The 21734-nt window shown below is 42.7% G+C and overlaps 1 protein-coding gene across 1 annotated transcript; it reads left to right on the top strand.

Annotated features, from left to right (window-relative positions):
• Positions 1 to 238: 238 nt before the first annotated feature.
• LOC122076379 lies at positions 239 to 1111 on the top strand. The gene has a single exon (XM_042641682.1). It carries the CDS (start codon positions 239 to 241, stop codon positions 1109 to 1111), a length of 873 nt encoding a protein of 290 aa, XP_042497616.1.
• The last annotated feature ends 20623 nt before the right edge of the window (positions 1112 to 21734 follow it).

Here is a 21734-nt window from a genome sequence, read left to right as displayed (position 1 = left end):
TGGGTTAATCGGTGTTAACCCGGTCACTGGCCCGATTCGGTGTGAACGGGGTGTGACATTATTAGCTCAGAAGGAGAAGGGAAACAGGGCGGAGCAATCTATCTACTATTTGAGCAAGAATTTCCTGGAATATAAGATGTGGTACACACCTCTATAGAAGACTTGTATTGCATTAGTCTGGGCAACAAGAAGGTTTAGGCACTATATGGTGGCATATCTAGTTCGGTTGATCTCAAGAATGGATCCAATCAAATATCTCTTTGAGAAGCCAACTTTGACAGGAAGGACGGCTCGATGGCTATTGTTGTTGTCCAAATTTGACATCACTTACATCACTCAAAAGTCCATCAAGGGACAGGCAGTGGTAGATCATCTAGTGTTTCACCCTACAAAAGGTGAAAGAATATTGGACGATGCTTTCTCGGATGAGGAAATAGCCTCGGCTGAAGAAGAAACCATCAACAAATGGAAGTTGTACTTTAATGGGGCATCCGATAAAAAAGGATGTGGTGCAAGAGTACTTCTAGTCACCCCTGACGGATTATATTTGCCCTCATCTTTCCATATTGACTTCCCCTGCACCAATGAGTATGTAGCATGTGCATTGGGACTGAAAATAGCACTGACCATTGGGGTAAAGAAGATTAAGGTATATGGTATCTCAGCCATTTTTATTTGCCAAACTCAAGGGAAGTGGAAGATCAGGGATGAAAAGCTAAAGCCATATCAGGAGCACTTAGAAGAAGTAGTCAAACAATTTGAGGATATCTCTTTCAAAAAATTTCAAAGAGATAATAACCAGTTTGCAAACGCCCTCGCCACATTGGCATCTATGGTGGAGTACAATCCCATGGCACAGGTCCTACCATTTATGGTAGAAGAAAAAGAGAAGCCTACATACCAAGATATTGTGAATGCCCTTACAATGGATGGAAGATTGTGGTTTGCCCATGTAATTGATTATATCATGGAAAGAAGGTACCTAGCCAAAGCCACAGAAGGAGAAAAGAAGTTCTTGAGAAAATATGCCAGCCAGTTTATTTTACAAGGAGATTTGCTATACAAGAGGTTGTATGATGGGATACAGCTGCTATGTATAGATGAAGAATAGGTAAGAACCATCATGGAAGAAGTTCATCAAGGCTTTTGTGGACGCCACATGAATGAAATGGTGTTAGCAAAGAAGATTCTACAGTTGGGGTATTATTAGAATAAAATGGAAGTAGACTATGTGGACTTCATTATGAAGTTCCATAAATGCCAGATCTTTGCCAACATCATACACATTCCAACAATAGAGTTACACTCGCTCAGTTCTCCTTGGCCTTTTTTTACTTAGGGCATCGATGTCATAAGGAAGATCCATCCCAAGGCATCCAATGGGCACAAGTTTGTTTTGGTAGCAATAGACTACTTCACCAAATGGATAGAACCACAGTCATATTTAGTGCTTATAGCTGCCAAAGTGGTGAAATTCAACCAAGAAAATATCATTTGTCGTATAGAGTACCACAGGAGTTGATATCGGATTAAGGATCCCATTTCTGGGGCAAGGTAGACAATATTTTCACAAAATTTGGTATTAGGCATAGGTCCATCACTTGTCGACCATAGACCAACAGGGCAGTGGAGGCAACCAAAAAGAACATAAAGGTGATTATTTAGAAGAAGGTAGAAACCCACAAAGATTGGGCCGACAAATTGACATACGCCTTATGGGCATACCAGACTTCCATAAGATCCTCCACAGTGGCAACTCCTTTCTCCTTCGTATTACCCATAGAAATCCAAGTCTCGTCACTCAAGGCACTCTTGGTAGCCAGTTACTCGAGTGGGTGAAAGCCAGGCATGATGAGCTCAATTTCCTAGATGAGAAGCGGATGAAAGCCATGGATAACTTGAGATAGTATAAGAAAAGGGTGGCTAGGGCCTTCAACAAGCATGTGAAGCCTCGCCACATAGAGAAGTGTGAATTAGTTCTCCAAGAACAGAGGGCTCCTATTCATGACCCAAGGGGGAAGTTTAGGCCAAACTGGAGTGGCCCATTCATAGTCAAGGAGATATTACCAGGGAAGGTTGTAAGATTCATGGAACTTGATGGAAAAGAAGTGTCAAGATTGATCAATATGGATCAACTCAAGAAGTATTATGTTTAGGGTGAAGCAGCCGAACTACGCTAGACCTGAGTCCTCACAAGGGATAAGTAGGCAACTCGATGAATGCGAGTGTAGTCTCAATAACCTCAAAAAAAAAAGGGGGGGGGCAAAGGATTCCCAAATTAATGATCAGAGTACCTAAAAGATCATCTCTGCTTCATTCCCCCAAGAATTTCCATTTGGAATTTAGTTATTAGGTCACTTTCTTCCACCTGTGAGATCCTTCCAATCCGTTCCTGATTTCAACCTTGTCAAGAATCACCACTCGGCATCAGTTATCAAGGCCAGTTCATTCCCCACCCTTATTAAAATAGTCTCAGTGCAATGAATAAAAGTGATGGAAGTCTTGTTAAATCTTGGATGAATGAGTATTACTAAAATTTGTTTCTAATTAATTGGGTTAATTGCAGAAAAAATTAACATGGGCTCTTTTGATGAAACATTATAGAATTGGACATTGAAGATAGGTAGCGAAGAGCCAGATTTACTACAGTCTTTGAATATGCAGGTACTAAGCAGGATTTGATGCTTAAAGTTACACTATGGATTGCTGTGGTAGGCACCTCAATAATGGGATACAGAACTCTAGGTGTTCAGGTTTTGGACAGTAGAAATATACCACACTATAGAAGAATTCAAGGCTTGCATACTCTCCCCTCCTATGGGAAGATTGTTCTGCCCCTCATTAAAGTCAGATTACTCAAAGGAGGTTTGGGGTTTCTTTGGATGGAGCAAGGAAGAAATGGCACAGTTCATGGGTTATGGAAAGATCGACATGCTACAGGTGTCGAGATCATTCACAAAACTCCCACCCCAAGGAGAAGTTCACCACCAGCATTGGATCAATGCCTATCTATTCTGCATGATAGTGTGGTACATCCTATGCACACCAGGGCCAGGGGCACATCCCATCATTATTGACATTGTGAAGCAGTAGAAAGTAGGATGTGATTTAGTCCCCACCAATTTGGAGGAACTGTTTCAAGGATTTGATGAGATGAACTGCATAGGAAAGTTCAAGACAAATCATTACTTGGGATGCCCATCTATATTCTAGCTTTGATTGATGGAGCAGTTATAGCTATTAAAGCCCTTGGCAAGTGAACAACTGAAGGTGATACATTACCAAGATAAGTGGGAGATTCTAGGATTCGAAGCCGTTACTGATTGGGCAGCCCCATTGTTTGACCCTTGGTCTCTGGCTTAGTAAAGTGGGACAACAATAGGCAACCCATTGTCTGACCCTTGGTCTCCAGCTTAGTAAAGCCAGACAGCAACGGGTAGCCCATTGTCTAACCCTTGGTCTCTAGCTTAGTAAAGCGAGACACCAATGGGCAGCCCATAGTTTCTCCCTGGTCTTCGGCTTAATACAACAAGATGACCCCCTAAAGACCATTTGCATGTTGAATTATTGCACACTAACACCTTGGCAAGAACTAAGCAGGGATTGCCATGCAGTGGCATAGGTGAGTTTTTGACCCCTCAATTTAAAATTCCTAGATAGGATCATATTAATTTCTTGCTTAATTGATGCTTTAATCAATTTGTAAATTTACTAATGAATTATCCACTTGTTTACGCATTTGTAACTCCGCCATAATTGAGTATGATAGTGACAATACATGCTCATGGTAATTAAATTTGGGAAAATATTTTCTTTACCCTTCGGCCTTGGCACAAGCCTCAGCCAACGAGGGTCATTCTATAGACACCTAATTTTGTCACCCACCCAGGTAGTGATGACATACAAGGATTGATTAAGGTTCAGGCTTCACATCTGAATGGAATCTATGTTGTTAGATCCAAATGATGATAGTGACTCGAGAATCATCCCTAAACCCTAATTCAATATGAAACTCAGAAATGGCCCGAAAACCTTAATACAACCCAAAACCCTAATCCGACCCTAGGTCAATTTTGGACCTGATCTTGTGGCACTTGCATGTTATATATTAATGAATTGATTCTAAATACTCTCCAATGGTGCAGGAACGGCATGAATAAGGATTGTCGGAAAAACCCATAGCTGGAAAAAGGGAAAAAGTCCCTTTTTTGCTACTTATCTATATTTCGAGCAAATAAGGAGCTGCAAAACCCACACCATTGGATAGTGCTTGAAAATACAATTTTGAGGATATATTGCATGTGAAAATTGAACCACCGGATCTCCCAAAATCGGTTTCGGAAGTCAAAACGAGGATCAACGGACCCGATTTTGACCAGATTTGACCTAGACCCGCAAGAAGACCCATAGACCCACAGGGCAGACCCACTGGCCTGTCTAGGTCCATAAGATTCTATCCAGGTCCCCATGGGCCCGTCCAAGCCCTTATGGACCTGCAAGGGCTTTGTTAGAAAAGGAAAGAGAAAAGAAATGAAAAAATAAAAATAAATGGTTTTCTTTAACGAAATTTTCTTTTTTAGGAAGGTTTCTGGACGGTTCCGTCAATATTTTCATTGTTCTATCAAGGTATTGATGGACCTGCCAATTTCACATACATAAGGCAGTAAAGGTGCATTTAAAATGTGGAAAAATCTACTTTTGGAAGGAAAAGTTGGCGAACCCGTGGGAGCCTGCCATTTTTGGACGGCAGGCCCGTGGAAATTTTTGGGAGACCAGTAAGGGGGAGGGGTTGACACCTATAAATGGTGTCTTCCTTTCCACCATTAGAGAGGGAACACATAGGAAAAAATACCAAGGCACGGCCAAGAAGAGAGAAAGAGAGAAAAAAAAGAGGGAAGAAAGAGAGAAAAGAGAAGGAAGGGAGAAGGAAGTGAGAAAGAGTGGGGTGAAGGAATTTCTCCACCTCCCACCCTTGAGGAGCACGTGGAAGCTTGGAGAGCTATTGAAGGCCTAGATTCCCTGAAGGAGAGGAGCAAGCAGCCAAGGTCAATCCCGTCGAAGCCAGGGATCCTAACCAGAGCCGCCGAAGCATCAGCCGGGGTCCATCCCCTCTTGACCTGGAACAGGGGTCAAGTTCAAGTATATTTTTTAACAGAGTAGTAATAATGTAGATTCTTCATTAAAATAGTGTGTATAATATTGTAAATTAATACCTAGTCGTGCATATGGGTTTGAGGACATAAGAAAGGGAATATTCAAAAACCAGCATCTAATAGGAAGACTGGTTCAACCTTGTGAAGTGGGTGCCTAACACCTTCCCAACTTCATAACCCGGCACTTACCCTAATCTCTAGATTAGACCAAGTCAATCTTGGGTTCGATGCATCGGCCCGTGGGAGCAGCCCCCATCCCCTCCACCCAGACCGATAAATTTGATGAGTCAATGGATCCTAATGCTCACTTAAAAGTCTTTATAAGAAATTCCAAATCATAACAGCTATTGGATGAACAAATGGCTCAGGCCTTCATGTTAACTCTATTAGGACCAGATTTAAGGTGGCTCAAACAGTTAGAGCCTGCACAAACTCAAAATTAGGCGACAGTTGTACGAGCCTTCACCAAGCAGTATTCCTATAATACAGAGGTTGATGTGAAGCGGCATGAGTTAGGGTCCTTAAGACAACAACCAAGGGAAGGGTTCATAGCATTTCTAATGAGGTTCTGAGACAAAGCCGCCGAAATGGAAGATCACCCATCCAAGGCAAACAGGTGGAGATGTTAATTAAAAATCTCTCGAAGTCATATTATGAAGTCCTTTATTATCAGCATTTTCAAATTTTCAATGCATTGATAGCCACCGACATTCGCGTTGGGAACAAGCTAAGGGACACCCAATACCAAGGGGCTCTCCAGGATTCTGGAAAGAATGTGAGGGTTGGACGAGGCAAAGGTTCGAAAGCAAACATGATGAATGTAGTTCAACAATTGATGACATCGGTAAAACATCCCGTCCCAAACCTTTTGTGATACAAGCATATCCCTTAGCCCAAAGGACCCCTCGAGCAAAGAGGTAGTTCAAAAACTTGGGAATGCCATTGGCAACAGTGTATGAAAAGTTGAAAAAGTAGGTCCTCCAAGATACGATTGCTCCCAGGGTCATCAGCAACCCCCCACCACCTTGGTATAGAGATCACGAGTTTTGTGCTTACCATAACCAGAAGGGTCACACTATAGAGCGATGCATTAACTTATTACATGAAGTCCAAGATTTGGTAGACAATGGGACTATAGAAGTAAAGGTTAAACAGTCTCCAAATGTCACGACCAATCCACTCCCAGACCACGAGATAGTCAATATGTTGGCCAATGAATCCTAGGATTTCAACCCTCGATTCTTTGATCCAACTCACCTCATTAGGAATTCCCGGAAGTTCGACCTCCACAAGTGCTTAAATAGAGAAAGAAGTTGATGTCTGTATGGAGATTACCATTCCCTCTAGAAATTATAAGGCAATATCGCTAGTTTTATAAAAGAAGCTTGCAAAAAAGAATGTAATTCTTGGCAGAGTGCAATAAAAATGTATTATGCCAACATGCAGTTCACCCGCCCTATGGAATATATCCATGGAGGGCCCCAGGTAGACACCCAATTTTGTCACCCTCCTCCGGCTATAATGTGTTACGGATTGTGGACGCAACCTCTCTCTTTCGATTAACAGAGATGATAGTTCACTAAGGTAACCCAACCCATGAACATTTCATACCCATCCAAGAATCCTGAAAATCCCGTGCAAAAGAAAAGAAGGGTCCAATTATGACATTTTATATACAAAGGAATTTGGTTAGAAAGGACTGTATGGATAGATAGTGCTCGGAATCACGATTCCAACGATATAAGGCACATCAAAATCAGACCGTCAGATCTTCCGCAAATATTCCTGGAAGAATTAAATTTCGTATGCGTGCCTCCGCAGCCTTGCCCCAAGCCCTTGCTGCCTTGCTTAGCCTGCGGCCCTATCCCATGCCCTTGCTGCTCTGTGTGCCCCTACGACACTACCATGCACCCCTGCTACCTTGCACCCCCCGTAGCCCTACCTCGCACCCCTGCTGCCTTATGCTCCCTGCAGTCATGCCCCGTGCCCTTGCTACCCTACGTGGCCTATGGCCCTGCCTAGCACCCCTGCTGCCTTTCGCACCCCCACAGCCCTGCCCCATGCTACTGCTGCCCTGCTCTCCCCTGCAGCCTTGCCCTATGCCCTGCTGCCTTGTGCATGCCTCGTTGCCCCTTGCACCCCTGTCTCTCGTGCCTCCCCTTGCCTCGCGCACTCCTATCCAGCCCCGGTGTTTTCACTGGAACCTTCACTCCGATGACCAGTTTGTTGAAGGGATTCCCTCTTCACCCACTTGGGCATTCTACGCTACCCCACTAGTGTACCCTACACCACAATCTCCCATTGGCCCAAGAAAGGAATCTTTTCACCTCATTGGCCCAAAAAATTACTCCTCACTCCATTGGCCCAAAATCTCACTTTGTTACCCCATTGGTCCAAAAAAATCACTTTTTAACCCCATTGGCTAAGGAAACTCCTCTTTCCTCTCCATTGGTCCAAAGCTTCTATAAATACCCCCCTCCCTTTGGTTTTTTATACTCAAGCCTCCTAGTGAGCACTCTTCATAGAGAAGCTCTGCCCTCTCTCCTCCCCTCCCCTTGAGGTTCTTCAAGTCTTTGAAGAGATCTTCATAAGATCCGAAGTGTTCTTCGGACCGTCAAAGCTCTTCAATCCTTTGATTTTTTGAGTGAGCAGTTGGTATAAGAAAAGCTTTACCTTAGTCTCCCTCCCCCCTTTTGAGGTTCTTCAAGTCTTCGAAGAGATCTTAATAAGATCCGTTCTTTGGATCTTCGAAGTGTTCTTCGGGCCTTTAAAGTTCTTCAACCATTTAGGTTTCAACCTATTCCAAGCGGAAGCTCTGTCGGAGTGCCACCTTATTCTAGCCCTCCCATAGCTTATCCCTAACAGAAGCTCTACCAGAGTGCCACCTCAGCCTAGCCCTCCCATAGCCTATCCCCAGCGGAAGCTTTACTGGAGTGCCACCTTAACCTATCCCACCCATAGCCTATCCCCAGCGGAAGCTCTGCCGAAGTGCCACCTTAGCCTAGCCCTCCCATAGGCTATCCCCAGCGAAAGCTCTACTAGAGTGCCACCTCAGCCTAGCCCTCCCATAGCCTTTCCCTAGCGGAAGCTCTATCGAAGTGCCACCTCATCCATGCCCTCCCATAGCCTATCCCTAGCAGAAGCTCTATCAGAGTGCCACCTTAGCTAAAATCCAGAAGTAGCCCATCCCTAGTGGAAGCTCTGTCGGAGTGCCACCTTAGTCTAAGACCAAAAGTAACCGTTCCAAGCCAAACTCTTTCCGAATATTACCACAATTCGCATCTCTTGAAAAAGGAAGTTGGAGGTCAAGACCATCTTCCCCTGAGCCAGGAGAATCCACAAGAAAGCTCGTACCAGCACTAATTGGGGGTCCACCCCTCTTGACCCAAAACAGGGGTCAAGCTCAAGTATAATTTTTCACCCAAATTAGCATAATGTAGACTTTATATTTATCTTGTTTTAGTGTACAAAATTATTTAAATTCAGTCAATGTATATATGTGTGATAACTTAGCCATGCATGCAAAATAGGAATAATTGTGGAAAATGTTCGTTCTTAAGCATCTAGTAGGAAGATCGATTAAACTAGGTAGATTGGGTGCCTAACACCTTCCCAACTCTACAACCTGACACATACCCTAAATCTCTGAACCAGACCAATTTCTGGCCCCTCTTCTCAGGAATTGGGCCTACCCCCATGTCCTAGGCCCATAACCCTAGGTGGGGACTCCAAACCCTTTTATATGATCCCAATCCCCCATATTGGACCATCATCAAATCCCCATCTCAATGATGACCTTTACACTTCTGTGAAATAAGCCTCCACGAATCTTTGAGAGGGGGTATGGTAGTGTAGAGCCCGTAGGTAAGCATGCACGACATTCACCTCCCTAAGAAAGAGAAAGAGAGGAGCAAGGGCCGAATACAAGTCTTTTTTCCCCTCTTACCAGAGGGGAGAAGGAGAGAAATTCTGGCTGCTAACCTCACAGTGGCAACTCCACTGGGAACATGTCAAGCTTCCGACACTAGATGCTACCATTAAATGCAAGAACATTTTCCACCACATCTATTTGAAAATGTGTTTGGCTAACCCCATGTTTGTAATTGTATTCGCTAACCGCATCATGCATCGTGCTCGAAGTGAAATCATTTGGCGAGGGACTCCCTGTCATGCCCGCACCCTCAGGGGGGTCAGTGCATGTCATGAAGAGTAATCTAAGAGCAATAGGTAGCCGCTTCCTATACAAAGGTGTGGGATATTGTTAAATGGCGAGGATGTTTGTATTTGTGCCAGCACCCTCGGGGAGGTCCGTGCACTTTTTGACATTCTGAGATCAAATAATGATATTACCGCATTACACTTTTGCACACATTCACTCACGGTTCCACCACCCCGTAGTCAGTTGCTTAACGTCATGTGTAGTCATGTGTAATGGGCAAGGAAGTCACCCCCTAGATATGCTACCTTTGGGTATATCAAAAGGATCATGTACCTTGCGTATATAGATCCTATCAAGGAATCCTTGTTGGTCCTATTGCATCCACTGCATACTCACATCATGTAGGAAATAGTTGAAGAACGATAGGAATGCCACAAGCTGATCTGTAGAATTTGTTTGAGGTCTTGAAAGGAATCTTCCTATAATGCATTCTAGTCATAAAGAAATGCTCTCCTTAATGGATTTTGGATAAATATTGTCCTTCCTCCTTGGAAATGAGTTATGGATGATTGGGTGTACGCAACTCTAGGGTGATTCCCGTCAAAGTCCCACAAAATGCCGAATCATCTAAACAGACCCAAGGAAACTAGGAGGAAGGCCACCTAGTGGGATAAGATTAAGGAAAGCATGACTTTATTGGTAGAGAATGTCTTATAGGAATATTCTGGTCAAGCCATTTGTGTGAATCTCCCACCTATGACATCGAGTAGACTAGAGGCATCAACCCCTATCCACTCCCTATCCTCAAGTGGGCTAACTTTGGATGAATCATTGGTTGACAATTGAGTGAGTGATTGAACAAAGGGTTGGGAATACAAGAATCCTAAAATAAGACACTTTTGGTTTAGGCACAATTCCACACCTCAAGTATTCTCCGCGGTCCATTTGGACACGTCAAGGTAACTGGTTGACTTACTTAAGTCCAGTGTCACCTCCATCGTCTCTCTAAGACTGTCTACCGCCAAGTGATTACAGCCTAGTTCACATGGATCCACACAACCCTGAATCACCTGAGCAAGCATGGGTCCACCCCATAGAGACCTTGCAGACAGAAATGGCCGAGGTCAAGAGTGGATTGGCCTAGATATTGCACATGCTTCAAAACCCTCCAAGGACTGATCCCAGGGATGAACCAGTATAGGATACAAGAGAATTGGAACAGAACGGACCTGTGGGTTATCGTGAGAATTTTTCTCAAGCTGACTCAAGAGAACCTGAACAAGTCAGGCCAACTGGTCAACAAGGAGTTTCACTTACTCGCCCAAATGGTCAATGAGGAACCTATTCCTGAGTCCCTCCACTCAGAGTGGTGATTGAAGATGAGGAAGAGGAATTTATGGCACATGTCCGAATGGAACCTCCAGAGATGGAGAAAGAAAGAAAACTTAGAGAGCAATTGGAAAAGTTAGAAAATCTGATTCGAACAGGAAAGAGTTCGAAAAGTCAAGTGGTGGATTCTGATGATATGATTTTCTTTTCTAGGGTAAGGATTCCCAAGAAGTTCAAATGGCAAATTGACAGATTTGACGGGTCAAGGGACCCTAAGGCTCATCTCAAAGTCTTCCTTAGCATCGCAAAATCATGGTAACTTATGGACAACCAGATGGGATAGGCATTTATGTTAACCTTATCAGGGCTAGCATTGAGGTGGCTCACACAGTTGGAGTCTACCCAAACCCAGAATTGGACAACAGTGGTGAAAGCCTTCACCAAGCAGTACTTGTACAACACTGAAGTGAATGTGAAGCATCGGGAGCTTGTGACGTTGAGGCAGCGGCCCAAGGAAGGATTTACCGCCTTCCTAATGAGGTTTTGAGACAAGGCCACCAAGATGGTAGACCAACCTTCTGAGGCAGAGCAAGTAAAAATGTTGATTGAAAACTTGTCAAAGCCTTATTACGATGTCCTCTATTACCAACATCTACAAACTTTTGATACCTTGATAGCCATCGGCACACGTGTGAAAAATAGAATTCTAAGGGAGGCTCAGTATCAAGGATCCTCCGAAGATGTAGGAAAGAATACCAGAGTTAGACGAGGAAAAAGTCTCGAGGCCAATGTGGTAGGTGTGGTCCAGCAATAGGTATCACCCATCACCTCTTCACAACCTTTTGTGATACAAGCAGATGCTCTTACTCAGAAGGCTCCTCGCCTAAGGAGACAGTTCACTAATTTAGGGATGCCCATGACCATAGTGTATAAGAAGCTAAAGAAATAGGGATTACTAGGGATAGTAGCTTTAAGGACAATCAGCAACCCTCCCCCAATATGGTATAGGGACCATGAATATTGTGCTTACCACACTCAGAAGGGGCACAACACTGAAAGATGCTTAGGTCTTCAATATGCGATCCAGGATTTGGTAGACAATGGGACTATTGAGGTCACAGCTAAGCAGCCTCCCAATGTCAACACCAATCCACTCCCAGATCATGGAACCATCAACATGATGTCAATGACAGGTGACTAGTAAGATTGGGATCTTCATTTGTTCAATCCAACGCTTCTTATTAGAGACTCCAAGAAGTACCATGTTGAGAAGCATAATGAATGGAAAGAGAAGTTGATGCTTGTATAAAGATTATCCCTTCCTTTGGATATTTGTGTTAAGAAGGCTTGTCGAAAGGAGTGCGAGTATTTCCGAAGGGCCATTCACATGTACTATGTAGATAGCCACTTTTGTCGTCCTATGTTCTATGATTTTGGGGTTCCTCAATCTAGTCATGTGAACAACCTAGAAGAAGAAGCAACAGAGAGTAACCCCACTTAGTTGATCATACCCAAAGATCGGAAGAATCACATGAATGCCATGCCTACAGGAAAGTCAAGAGCCAAAGGGCCAAGGTTATGAAAAAAGAGTCATCAGAAGAAGAGTCAGAAAACTAGATATCCATCATTCCTCCTTCCTCATCGATAGGAGAATCAACCGTACCATACCTTCAACATCCATCTTACCATCAACCTCCATCATACCACCAACCTCCACCATACCATCATCCTTCACCCCACCACTAAGGTGAAGGAACCTCATCATCATCTTACCACCCCTTATCTTCATCACAATATCCTACCTCTTACATCACATCACCCTCATATCACCCCTCCTCATATCCCTCATCAACCTCATACCAATCCCATTCCCAAGGTTCGGTGGATAATCCAAAAGAAGGATGGATGGGCAAATATAGCTGGAAGGATATACTTGCATTACCAGATTCTCCAAAGATAACCTCATCAATAGATTTGGTGAATGTCTTAGGAGAAGGTCAAGATGTTGATCCTACTTCTCTAATTCAGACAACCATACATCAGGAGAATAATCTGGAGACGATTGAAGGAGTCACAGATGACCTTCTCAGGGAAATAACAACATTGGCAATAGCGGAGCAAATAAAAAATCAGCAAATCAAAAATCACACCTCCCTAATCCATATAGGGAGTGATGCAAAAGATGATGAGTCTGGTATGATCAGGCTCTGAGCCATTTGGGTCAATTCTGGTCCCATGGAGATCTTCCAGTCCATACATTCTGAATACTACGAATATTTGGATGCAGGAGAATTCAAGGGTCATGAAGAATCTGATGAAGAACCAAGCAAGGGGGACGGACATTAGTGAAGAAGAGGATGATGATGACGACGATAAGGATGAGAGTGAGAATAAGGATAATGGGGATGACTCTGATTCTCGAGGTGATGACGAGTACCAAGATTGGGATGACAGTGATTACCAGGGACCTTGGGATAACAATGAAGATGATGAATCTGGGTACTATTCACCCAGAGATCCTAGAGGATATTCCATGTATGAAATCGATGAAAATGACCTGATGATTGACCCCACAGATGCTATCCAATCAGCACTCACTATCCACATGGAAGGGGAAGAACCGGCATCAGATTTAGAAGATAATGAAGGTACGAGATCACTTTTGAGGGTGAAGTAAACCCTAGAGCAAAACACATGAGTAGCATCTATGAGCGTTTGGTTGAGATGAAACTCGAGGTTGATGAAATTGACCAAATGTTAGGTGAAGTGGCCATCAATGAACACTACTACACTGAAAAAATGGGAAACCTTTAAAAAGTAGGAGGACATGACACACTTGCATAAATGATAGATACAGGATTTCTAATGCAGTCAAGAAAGTGCGGACTAGGGCTCTTAATATTTGTGGAGGACCTCAACTTCCCACCCGAAGCAGGGAAGGAGAATCTGAAGAAGAAGATGATCCTATGGTAGGGATAATTACCATAACAAATAGTGATGATGAGGACTGCTATCCCATAGAGATTATTGTAAAGAAACCTATCAATGTAATGGAGACCCAAAGTGGGAGAGACTACAAGGGTAAGGCCGTAGCCATAGAACAGTCAAGAAGTAATGAGGTGGGAACAAGTGGCTTGAAAAAAGAATTGGAGAATCCAGTCTTGGCTCAGCTCAAGAAGGCCTAGGCCAATATCTCAATTGGGGGATTATTGATGGCCTACCCTTCACATCGTGAAGTAGTCTTAAAGTTCCTCACTAATGTGCAAGTGCCAATCGAGATAGATCCAACACATCTCATGCAAATAGTAGGGGCAACCCATGCAGTGCAATTATTGATGTTTTCAGAATCTGAACTCCCCAAAGGAGCCAGGCACAACAGGGCTTTGCACATCATAGTAGAATATATTGACAAGATCATGCCTCAAGCCCTCATTGACTATGGGTCTGCTTTGAATGTTCTACCTTTGAGGTTGGCCAAAAGCATCGACATTAATATGAAAGATATGAGGCCGTCAAACTAGACAATATGGGCATATGATAATACGAAAAGAGAAGTCCTTGGAATCCTCACCCTCGCCATGATAATTGGCCCGATATAGTTTGACATTGATTTCCAAGTCATTGACATACCGGCATCTTTCAACATGCTCCAAAGAAGACCTTGGTTGCACCATGCAAGAGCTGTCGCTTCTAGCCTCCATTAAAAGATGAAACTCATTCATGAAGGTAAAGTATTACAATAGTTGGAGATACTGAAGTGGTCAACACTTTATCCAACATTGAAAAGGGAGAAGAATAAGACCATGAAGTTTGATTTATTGGTTTTGATTTAGAAGTAAGTTGTGTGGCCCTTGCCAAGGAAGCACCAGAAGAAAAAATCCCGACTGACTATGAAGCTATATGGAGCCCGCCGGTGAGTCAAATGATGAAGAACATGCAATACTTTCCTAGAATGGGACTAGGGAAGTATCATCAAGGTGTCTCAAGGCTTCCTACTTTGGTGGTGAGTAAAGGAAGAAGCAGTCTAGGGTACACTCCTCCAACCCCCGAACAAAAAATCAACAATGTCGGCAAGGAATAGAAGATACTAAGAATGATCAGGAAAATATCCACCTCTTACTACCCCACTCTCAATGGGTATTTTGTAAGGGAAGGAGAAGATTTCCCCTTTTGCGGTAATGTTGAGCCATAATTTGATGAAACCGCCACAAAGATGCAACCAAGATTCGAGGTGTTCTTTCAAGATGAGTTCGACTGGATGACTCAAGAGGTAGAACAAAAGCAAGCCAAGGAAAGAGAACAGGACAGCTACGTCACTGGAATAGTGGAAGTAGCATTGATTGAAGATGGATTCTCCTCTAACAACCCTACAACACTGATCTAGTCAAAGGAAGTACCAAGCCCCTGAGTCCTCCTGAAGAGAGAGTGGGAAAAGAAGGTAAGACTCATCTGGAGTTTGTAACTTCCCATTGATCTGAAGAACCACATCTATTCATTTCTGCGGGAACCATGAGCTCAAGCCCAGACCCTTTCGAGGAAGGAGTGTATATGCAAAGTAGAGAAGAGCACAAAGAATGATGGTTTGCATAAACTGTGCCCGAATCAACTACAACGGGAAGACACATGATGGCGGTCAAATATGTGACCGAGGAGCAAGGATAGCCTCAATTAGTAGGCTTGAAAATTTAGACTTTATAGAAAGGGGATTGAGTAGTCACCACCAATCCTCACCCCTCAAGAAGTTTGACTTTAGAGAATATCAAATAGATCAGCTTGTATTCTTAAAGAAGCAAGCACCTATCAAAAAGAACAATGTTAGCACCACTGAAGAGATAGCAGTGACCATCCTGGAAGAAGAAGAAGGCCCGCTGCCACATCTACTCATCCATTGAGCCGTTGACCCACTCTTGAACTGGACAAGCATTAGGGAGAACTTCCAGTTTACTCATGCTACCGAGTCAACCAACCTAGATACCACTGATAAAAGCTCAAGTCAGTCATTGAGTCTGTAGTCAAATCTATTGTCCAATCTTTCATTTATGATTATAAGTTGGCCTTCCCTCTCGAGGAAAGTCCAGAGTCCGTGTATATTGAGTCTGTTACTCCTTCTTTCATGAATGAAATTTTTGATTCCGAGTATGACTTGTCTCCTTTTTTTGATGATGATCTTAATAAATATCAAAAGTTAATAAAACAATGCAAACTAAAGAAAGCCCAACCCATCCATAAGGATCCCCGAATTATTAATCTAGGAACAGTGGAATGCAGGGTTTCTTCAAGTGGTCATGTACCCCCAATGGTTGGCTAATATAGGACCACTGCCAAAGAAAGTTGGCAAGGTACGAATGTGCATGGATTTCTGAGATCTTAACAAGGTAAGCCCTAAGATGACTTTCCATTACCTCACATCAGAGCATGCCTTGCTATCATTTATGGATAGATTTTTGGGATATAATCAAGTGAGCATGCACCCAGAGGATCGTGAAAAGATAGCCTTCACCACTCCATGGGGAACCTATTGTTACAAGGTGATATCTTTTGGACTGAAAAAATATTGGGGCAACTTATCAAAGAGTAGCTACGGCCATATTGCATAACATAATGAATAAAGATGTGGAAGCCTATGTGGATGACATGATAGTAAAGTCAAGGGATCGACAGGGGCATATTCCCTCACTAAGATGATTCTTTGAAAGGATCAAGAAATATCAACTAAAGTTGAATCCTCAAAAGTGTGTATTTGAGGCAACGACAAGAAAATTGTTGGGATTCTTGGCGAGTGAAAGGGGAATCGAAGTCGACCCTATCAAGATCAAAGAAATCTAAGAAATGCCCACGCCTCGCACTGAGAAATAGATAAGAGGATTTTTGGGTTATATCCAGTATATTAGCAAGTTCATAGCTCAATTGACTACGATCTATGAACCAATCTTCAAGCTGCTGAAGAAGGATCAGCGCACAGAATGGAATGACCAATGCCAACAAGCATTTGATAAAATCAAGGGATACCTCATGAACCCACTAGTATTGACACCACCAATGGAAGGAGAACCACTTTTACTGTACTTGTCAGTGGAAGAATATTCCATGGGCTCGTTGCTAGCAAAAAAAGAGATAGAGAAGGGGGTAGAGCATGCCATATACTACCTCAACAAGAAGTTATTGGAATATGAGACATGGTACACATCTTTGGAAAGAACTTTTGTTGCACTGATTTGGGCAACAAAAAGGCTGTGACACTACATGGTAGCTTATCCGGTGGATTTGATCTCAAGGATGGACCCAATCAAGTATCTCTTTGAAAAACCAGCTGTAACAGGAAGGATGGCTCGATGATTGGTATTGTTATCAGAGTTTGATATCATCTATGTTGCTTAGAAGTCTATCAAGGAGCAAGCTATAGCCGATCATTTGGCTGCCTACCTCATAGAAGATGGAAGAGCCCTGCCTTAGATGAAGAAATCACAGCAATGGAGGAAAAAGACACAACTAATGAATGGCAGTTGTTCTTTGATGGAGCAGCTAATCAAAAGGGGTGTGGCGTAGGAATATTGTTTGTCACTCCTGACGGCCTTTACTTGCCTTCATCATTCCGCATTGATTTCCCTTGTACCAATAATATTATCGAATATGAAGCTTGTGCCTTGGGACTCAAAACTGCTCTGACCATTGGGATAAAGAGGATTAAAGTATATGGTGATTCATCCATTGTCATCTGTCAGACACAAGGACAGTGGAAGACCAGAGATGAGAAACTAAAGTCGTATCAAGAACATTTGGAAGAAGTGATTGGACACTTTGAGAGGATCTCGTTTGAATATTTTCAGAGGGATAACAACCGATTTGCCGATGCCCTTGCAACCTTGGCTTCTATGGTAGAATGCAACCCTATGGCTAAGGTCTAACCATTCTTGGTGGAAAAAAGTACCAGGCATATTTATCAGAATTCGGTGAGCTCTCTCATCGTAGATGGTCGATCTTGGTTTACTCATATTGTGAATTTCATCAAGGAAAGAAAGTACCCGGTTGAAGCCATAGATGGAGAAAATAAATTTCTAAGGAGATAAGCCACCCAGTTTATTCTTCAAGGGGACTTGTTATACAAGAGGTCCTATGATGGAATATAGTTGCTATGCATGGATAAAGAGCAAGCTGCAACATTCATGGAAGAAATTCGTAAAGGCCTTTGTGGACCCTATATGAATGCTAAGATGCTAGCTAAGAAGATTCTTAGACTGGGATACTATTGGAACACAATGGAGGCATACTACGTGAGCTTTGTTAATAAATGCCATAAATGTCAGATATTTGCCAATATCATACACATCCTATGATGGAATTGCACTCACTCAGTTCTCCTTGGTCGTTTTCTACTTGGGGCATCGACATCATAGGAAAGGTCAACCCCAAGGGGTCCAATGGTCACGAATTCACTATATAGCCATTGATTATTTCACCAAGTGGGTAGAAGCTTAGTTATATGCAGTCCTCACATTTGCTGAGGTGAAAAATTTCATCCAAGAAAACATCATTGCCGATATGAAGTGCCTCAAGAGCTGATTTTGGATTAGAGATCCCACTTCTGAGGCAAAACTGACAAAATTTGCACAAAGTTCGGTCTCAAAAGGCATCGCTCTACCACTTACAGGCCACAGACCAATGGGGCAGTAGAAGTAGCTAACAAGAACATCAAGGTCATCCTACAAAAAATGGCTGAAACACACAAGGATTGGGTGGATAAGTTGCCACTTGCTTTATGGGCATATCGTACTTTTGTACGATCCTCGATAGGGGTAACTCCTTTCTCCTTGGTATATGGGGCTAAGGCAGTCTTACCCGTGGAAATCCTAATACCATCCTTAAGGGTTTTGCTCAATAGTTAGTTACCTGAAGGAGAATAGGTGAAGGCCAGACACGATGAGCTCAACTTTTTCAGTGAAAGACGTATGAAGGCCATGGATAATCTAAAGAAATATCAACTGAGAATGGCAAGGGTGTTCAACAAGAATGTGAAGGTCTGTCACATAGAAAAGGGTAAGCTTGTTCTTCGAGAAACAGAGCCCCAATTCATGATCCAAGAGGAAAGTTGAGACCCAATTGGAGTGGCCCATTCACTGTCAGAGATTCTACCAGGCAAGGCTGTAAAACTTATAGACCACAATGGCGAAGAAATACTAGGATTGATCAACTTGGATCAAATCAAGAGATATTATGTCTGAAAGGGTGAATAGCCCAAACTACGCTAGACCTGATTCCTTTCAAGGGATACGTAGGTAACTTTACATGTGCAAGTGCAGTCTCAACAATCTCAAGGCAATAAATTGGTTCCTAGATTAATAATCAAGTTGTCTTAAAAATAACATCATAGCTTGTGTCCCCCAAGAATTGCCATTTGGCATATAAGGCCATTAGGTATCTTTCATCCACCTATGGTCCTTCAAATTCCTATCCAGCATTTCATCCCCCAAAAAGTCACCACTTGGCACTAGTATATCAAGGCCTATTCATTTCCCATCCTTGATTAGTCAAAAAATAAAAAAATAAAAAATAAAAAAGAGTTTGATGCAACAGTGGTAGAGGTTTGGTTGTGTCAATAGCTATTGAGTGATACTTTGACGAATCATCACGTCTCCCCTTTATTTGTGATGACTGCAAGAAAAGTCATGGGCTCTTTGGATGAGACGTTAAGAAAATGGACCTTGGACATAAACCTGATTAGGACTGCTAGAATCTATGAATGTGTCAATGCTCAGTCGGATCGGGTATATAGAATTACATCACAATTTACTTCGACAGGTGCCTCAACACTAGGATACCAATCTTTATGTATTTTTGTTTAGGTTGGTTGAGATCTGCCCAACTCTCAAAGAATTTCAAGTTTGTATGCTATCTCCACCTAAGGGTAGGTTGATCCAACCATCTTTGAAGGAAGATTACTCGGAGGATATTCAAGACTTCTTCGGATGGAAAAAGGAGGAAGTGAAGCAGTTCGTTACATATGGGAAGATCGATATTCTAAAGGTGGCTAGGATCTTCTTCAGTATATATCATTAGGAGGAATCCATCAGTAGGGATCACAGGATGCATACCCACTTTACATGATAGCTCGCTATGTTCTCCGAACTCCCGGACATGGTGCATCACTTGTTCTAATAGGGTGGTAAGGCAATTAAAGGAAGGAGGTGATATCATCCCCACGGTCCTTGCAGAGACCCTTAAGGGACTTGATGCTATGAGTCATAGCTATAGATTTGGACTTGATCATTATCAAGGAAGTCCTGCTATTTTCCAACTTTGGCTACTTGAGAAACTGAAGTTGACCATGCCGTTAAATGGATGCCAACTCAGAGTTCTTTGCTACCAAGATAAGAGGGAAGTCCCAGAATTCATACTCATCATTGATTAGGAGGATTACCTATAAGGAATAACTGCATAGGATATTGCATGGAGATGCCCATGGTGGCCATAAGAGAATTTTCTAATGAAAACCCCTAGATGCAATTACGTCAGGTTGATGGGATTAACTCATACGTCCTTTTACTTGCCCACCTACATCAGCCAACAGTATGGATTGAAAGCAGAGGAACCAGAAGAGTTAGTGAACTTCTACCTACCCCAAGAACTGTCTCCCCACCTTGTTACCTATCTATCCTGTCTGTGGTAGGAAAGTTATTTCCATACTATATATTGAACTTGGTAGTAAAATACTATGATATTTGGATTTTTGTGTTATTCCGATTGTTTTAATGAAGACTTGAGTTATGGAATTAATTGTGCCTAAGAATTCAAATTCATAAATAAGATTTTCTTTATGTCATAGATAGATCTTCATTCATAAAATTCCAAATATGGTAATACAAAAAGAAGAAAGAATAAACATATGGAGGGAAAAAGAAAAAGAAAAAAGATACACATGTGTTTGTGTTTGCAAGAACTACAATAACAGATCCCTAAGAGTCAAAATCCTCGTCTGAACCATACTCGGTGTCATCCTCATGGAATGTCGAAGAGCTAGTAGGTTCCAATCTCGAGTTCGCCAACCTCTGGGTGAGATCCTGAATTTGTGCATGTTGCTGGGCATTCCCCTGTTGGTAAGAGTTGACTTGGCTATTTAAGATAGTGTTCTCTCCTTCTTGGGAAATGTAAGGAATGGTCAAGAAAAAGAGTAATAAAGAAGAAGGACAAGATTTAAAAAGAAAAAAGGGGAAATGATACCTTGTCAAGCACCACCTCACACAAGCTCTGGTGCATCCTCCTAAGCTCGGTGTAGGCCTCCGAAGACACCTGATGAGGATCATGTCAGTCAAAAGAAGTCAAAATCCAATGAGAGGTTGAATACTCACACAGTCATATGGAATGGGCAGCCTAAGAGAAGCATCTCTGTCCATTCTACACTCTAGGAGCTGAGGTATACCAGGATGGGTTGCATTAGGATAAGACCAGCCCGGGAAGCCATGAAAGGGGATGGTGGCCATCCAGAGAGATCTACCCACAACAGTAGAAGGTCCAATTCAGGATGGACCAGCAGCATCAACTTGTGACTGAATAGGAGAAGGGTCCGTATGATGTATCCTCCCCTGAAAGAACATCAATCAAAGCTAAACAAAAAAGGGGAAACTGAAGAATGAAAGGGATATTCAAGAAGAGCAACATACCACTGGAACACTGGGACCAAAAGGAGTACAGACTATCTCTTCCTCAAGGAAGGTCTCGTAATCCCTATCTTGATTTAGGAAGTATGCATCCCACGTTCCTTCGATCAATCCCTCGATCTGATCCATAGGAATGTGCTCCGGATGATGCATGGTAGGTGGAGGAAGATAAGGAGGGAAGTGCATCTCGGAATCGGACCACTGGGGTGTGACCTACTCTCCCAAATACCAGGCATGGCCCCAAATTCCCCTAAATAGAACTTGGTTCTCTGTTAGGTACCTGGCTCAAGCAACTTCGTCAATGTCAAGAAACTTGAGATGCTGAAACGGCCTCCAAGTAACCTACAAATTCAAGAATAAGTAAGTACGGAAAATGACAGAAGACAATTTAATGGCAAACATGGCTTACCTCTGTAAGTCCATTCAAAAGAGAACGAGCGA

This window comes from Macadamia integrifolia, chromosome 4 (assembly GCF_013358625.1).
Source record: "Macadamia integrifolia cultivar HAES 741 chromosome 4, SCU_Mint_v3, whole genome shotgun sequence".
Taxonomy (NCBI): Eukaryota; Viridiplantae; Streptophyta; class Magnoliopsida; order Proteales; family Proteaceae; genus Macadamia; species Macadamia integrifolia.
The sequence above is the reverse complement of the archived record's forward strand: the minus strand, read 5'-3'. Positions and strand labels throughout refer to the sequence as shown.

Excerpts from the sequence above, each read along its gene's own strand:
- LOC122076379 (XM_042641682.1), top strand. The coding sequence starts at position 239 with ATGGATCCAATCAAATATCTCTTTGAGAAGCCAACTTTGACAGGAAGG.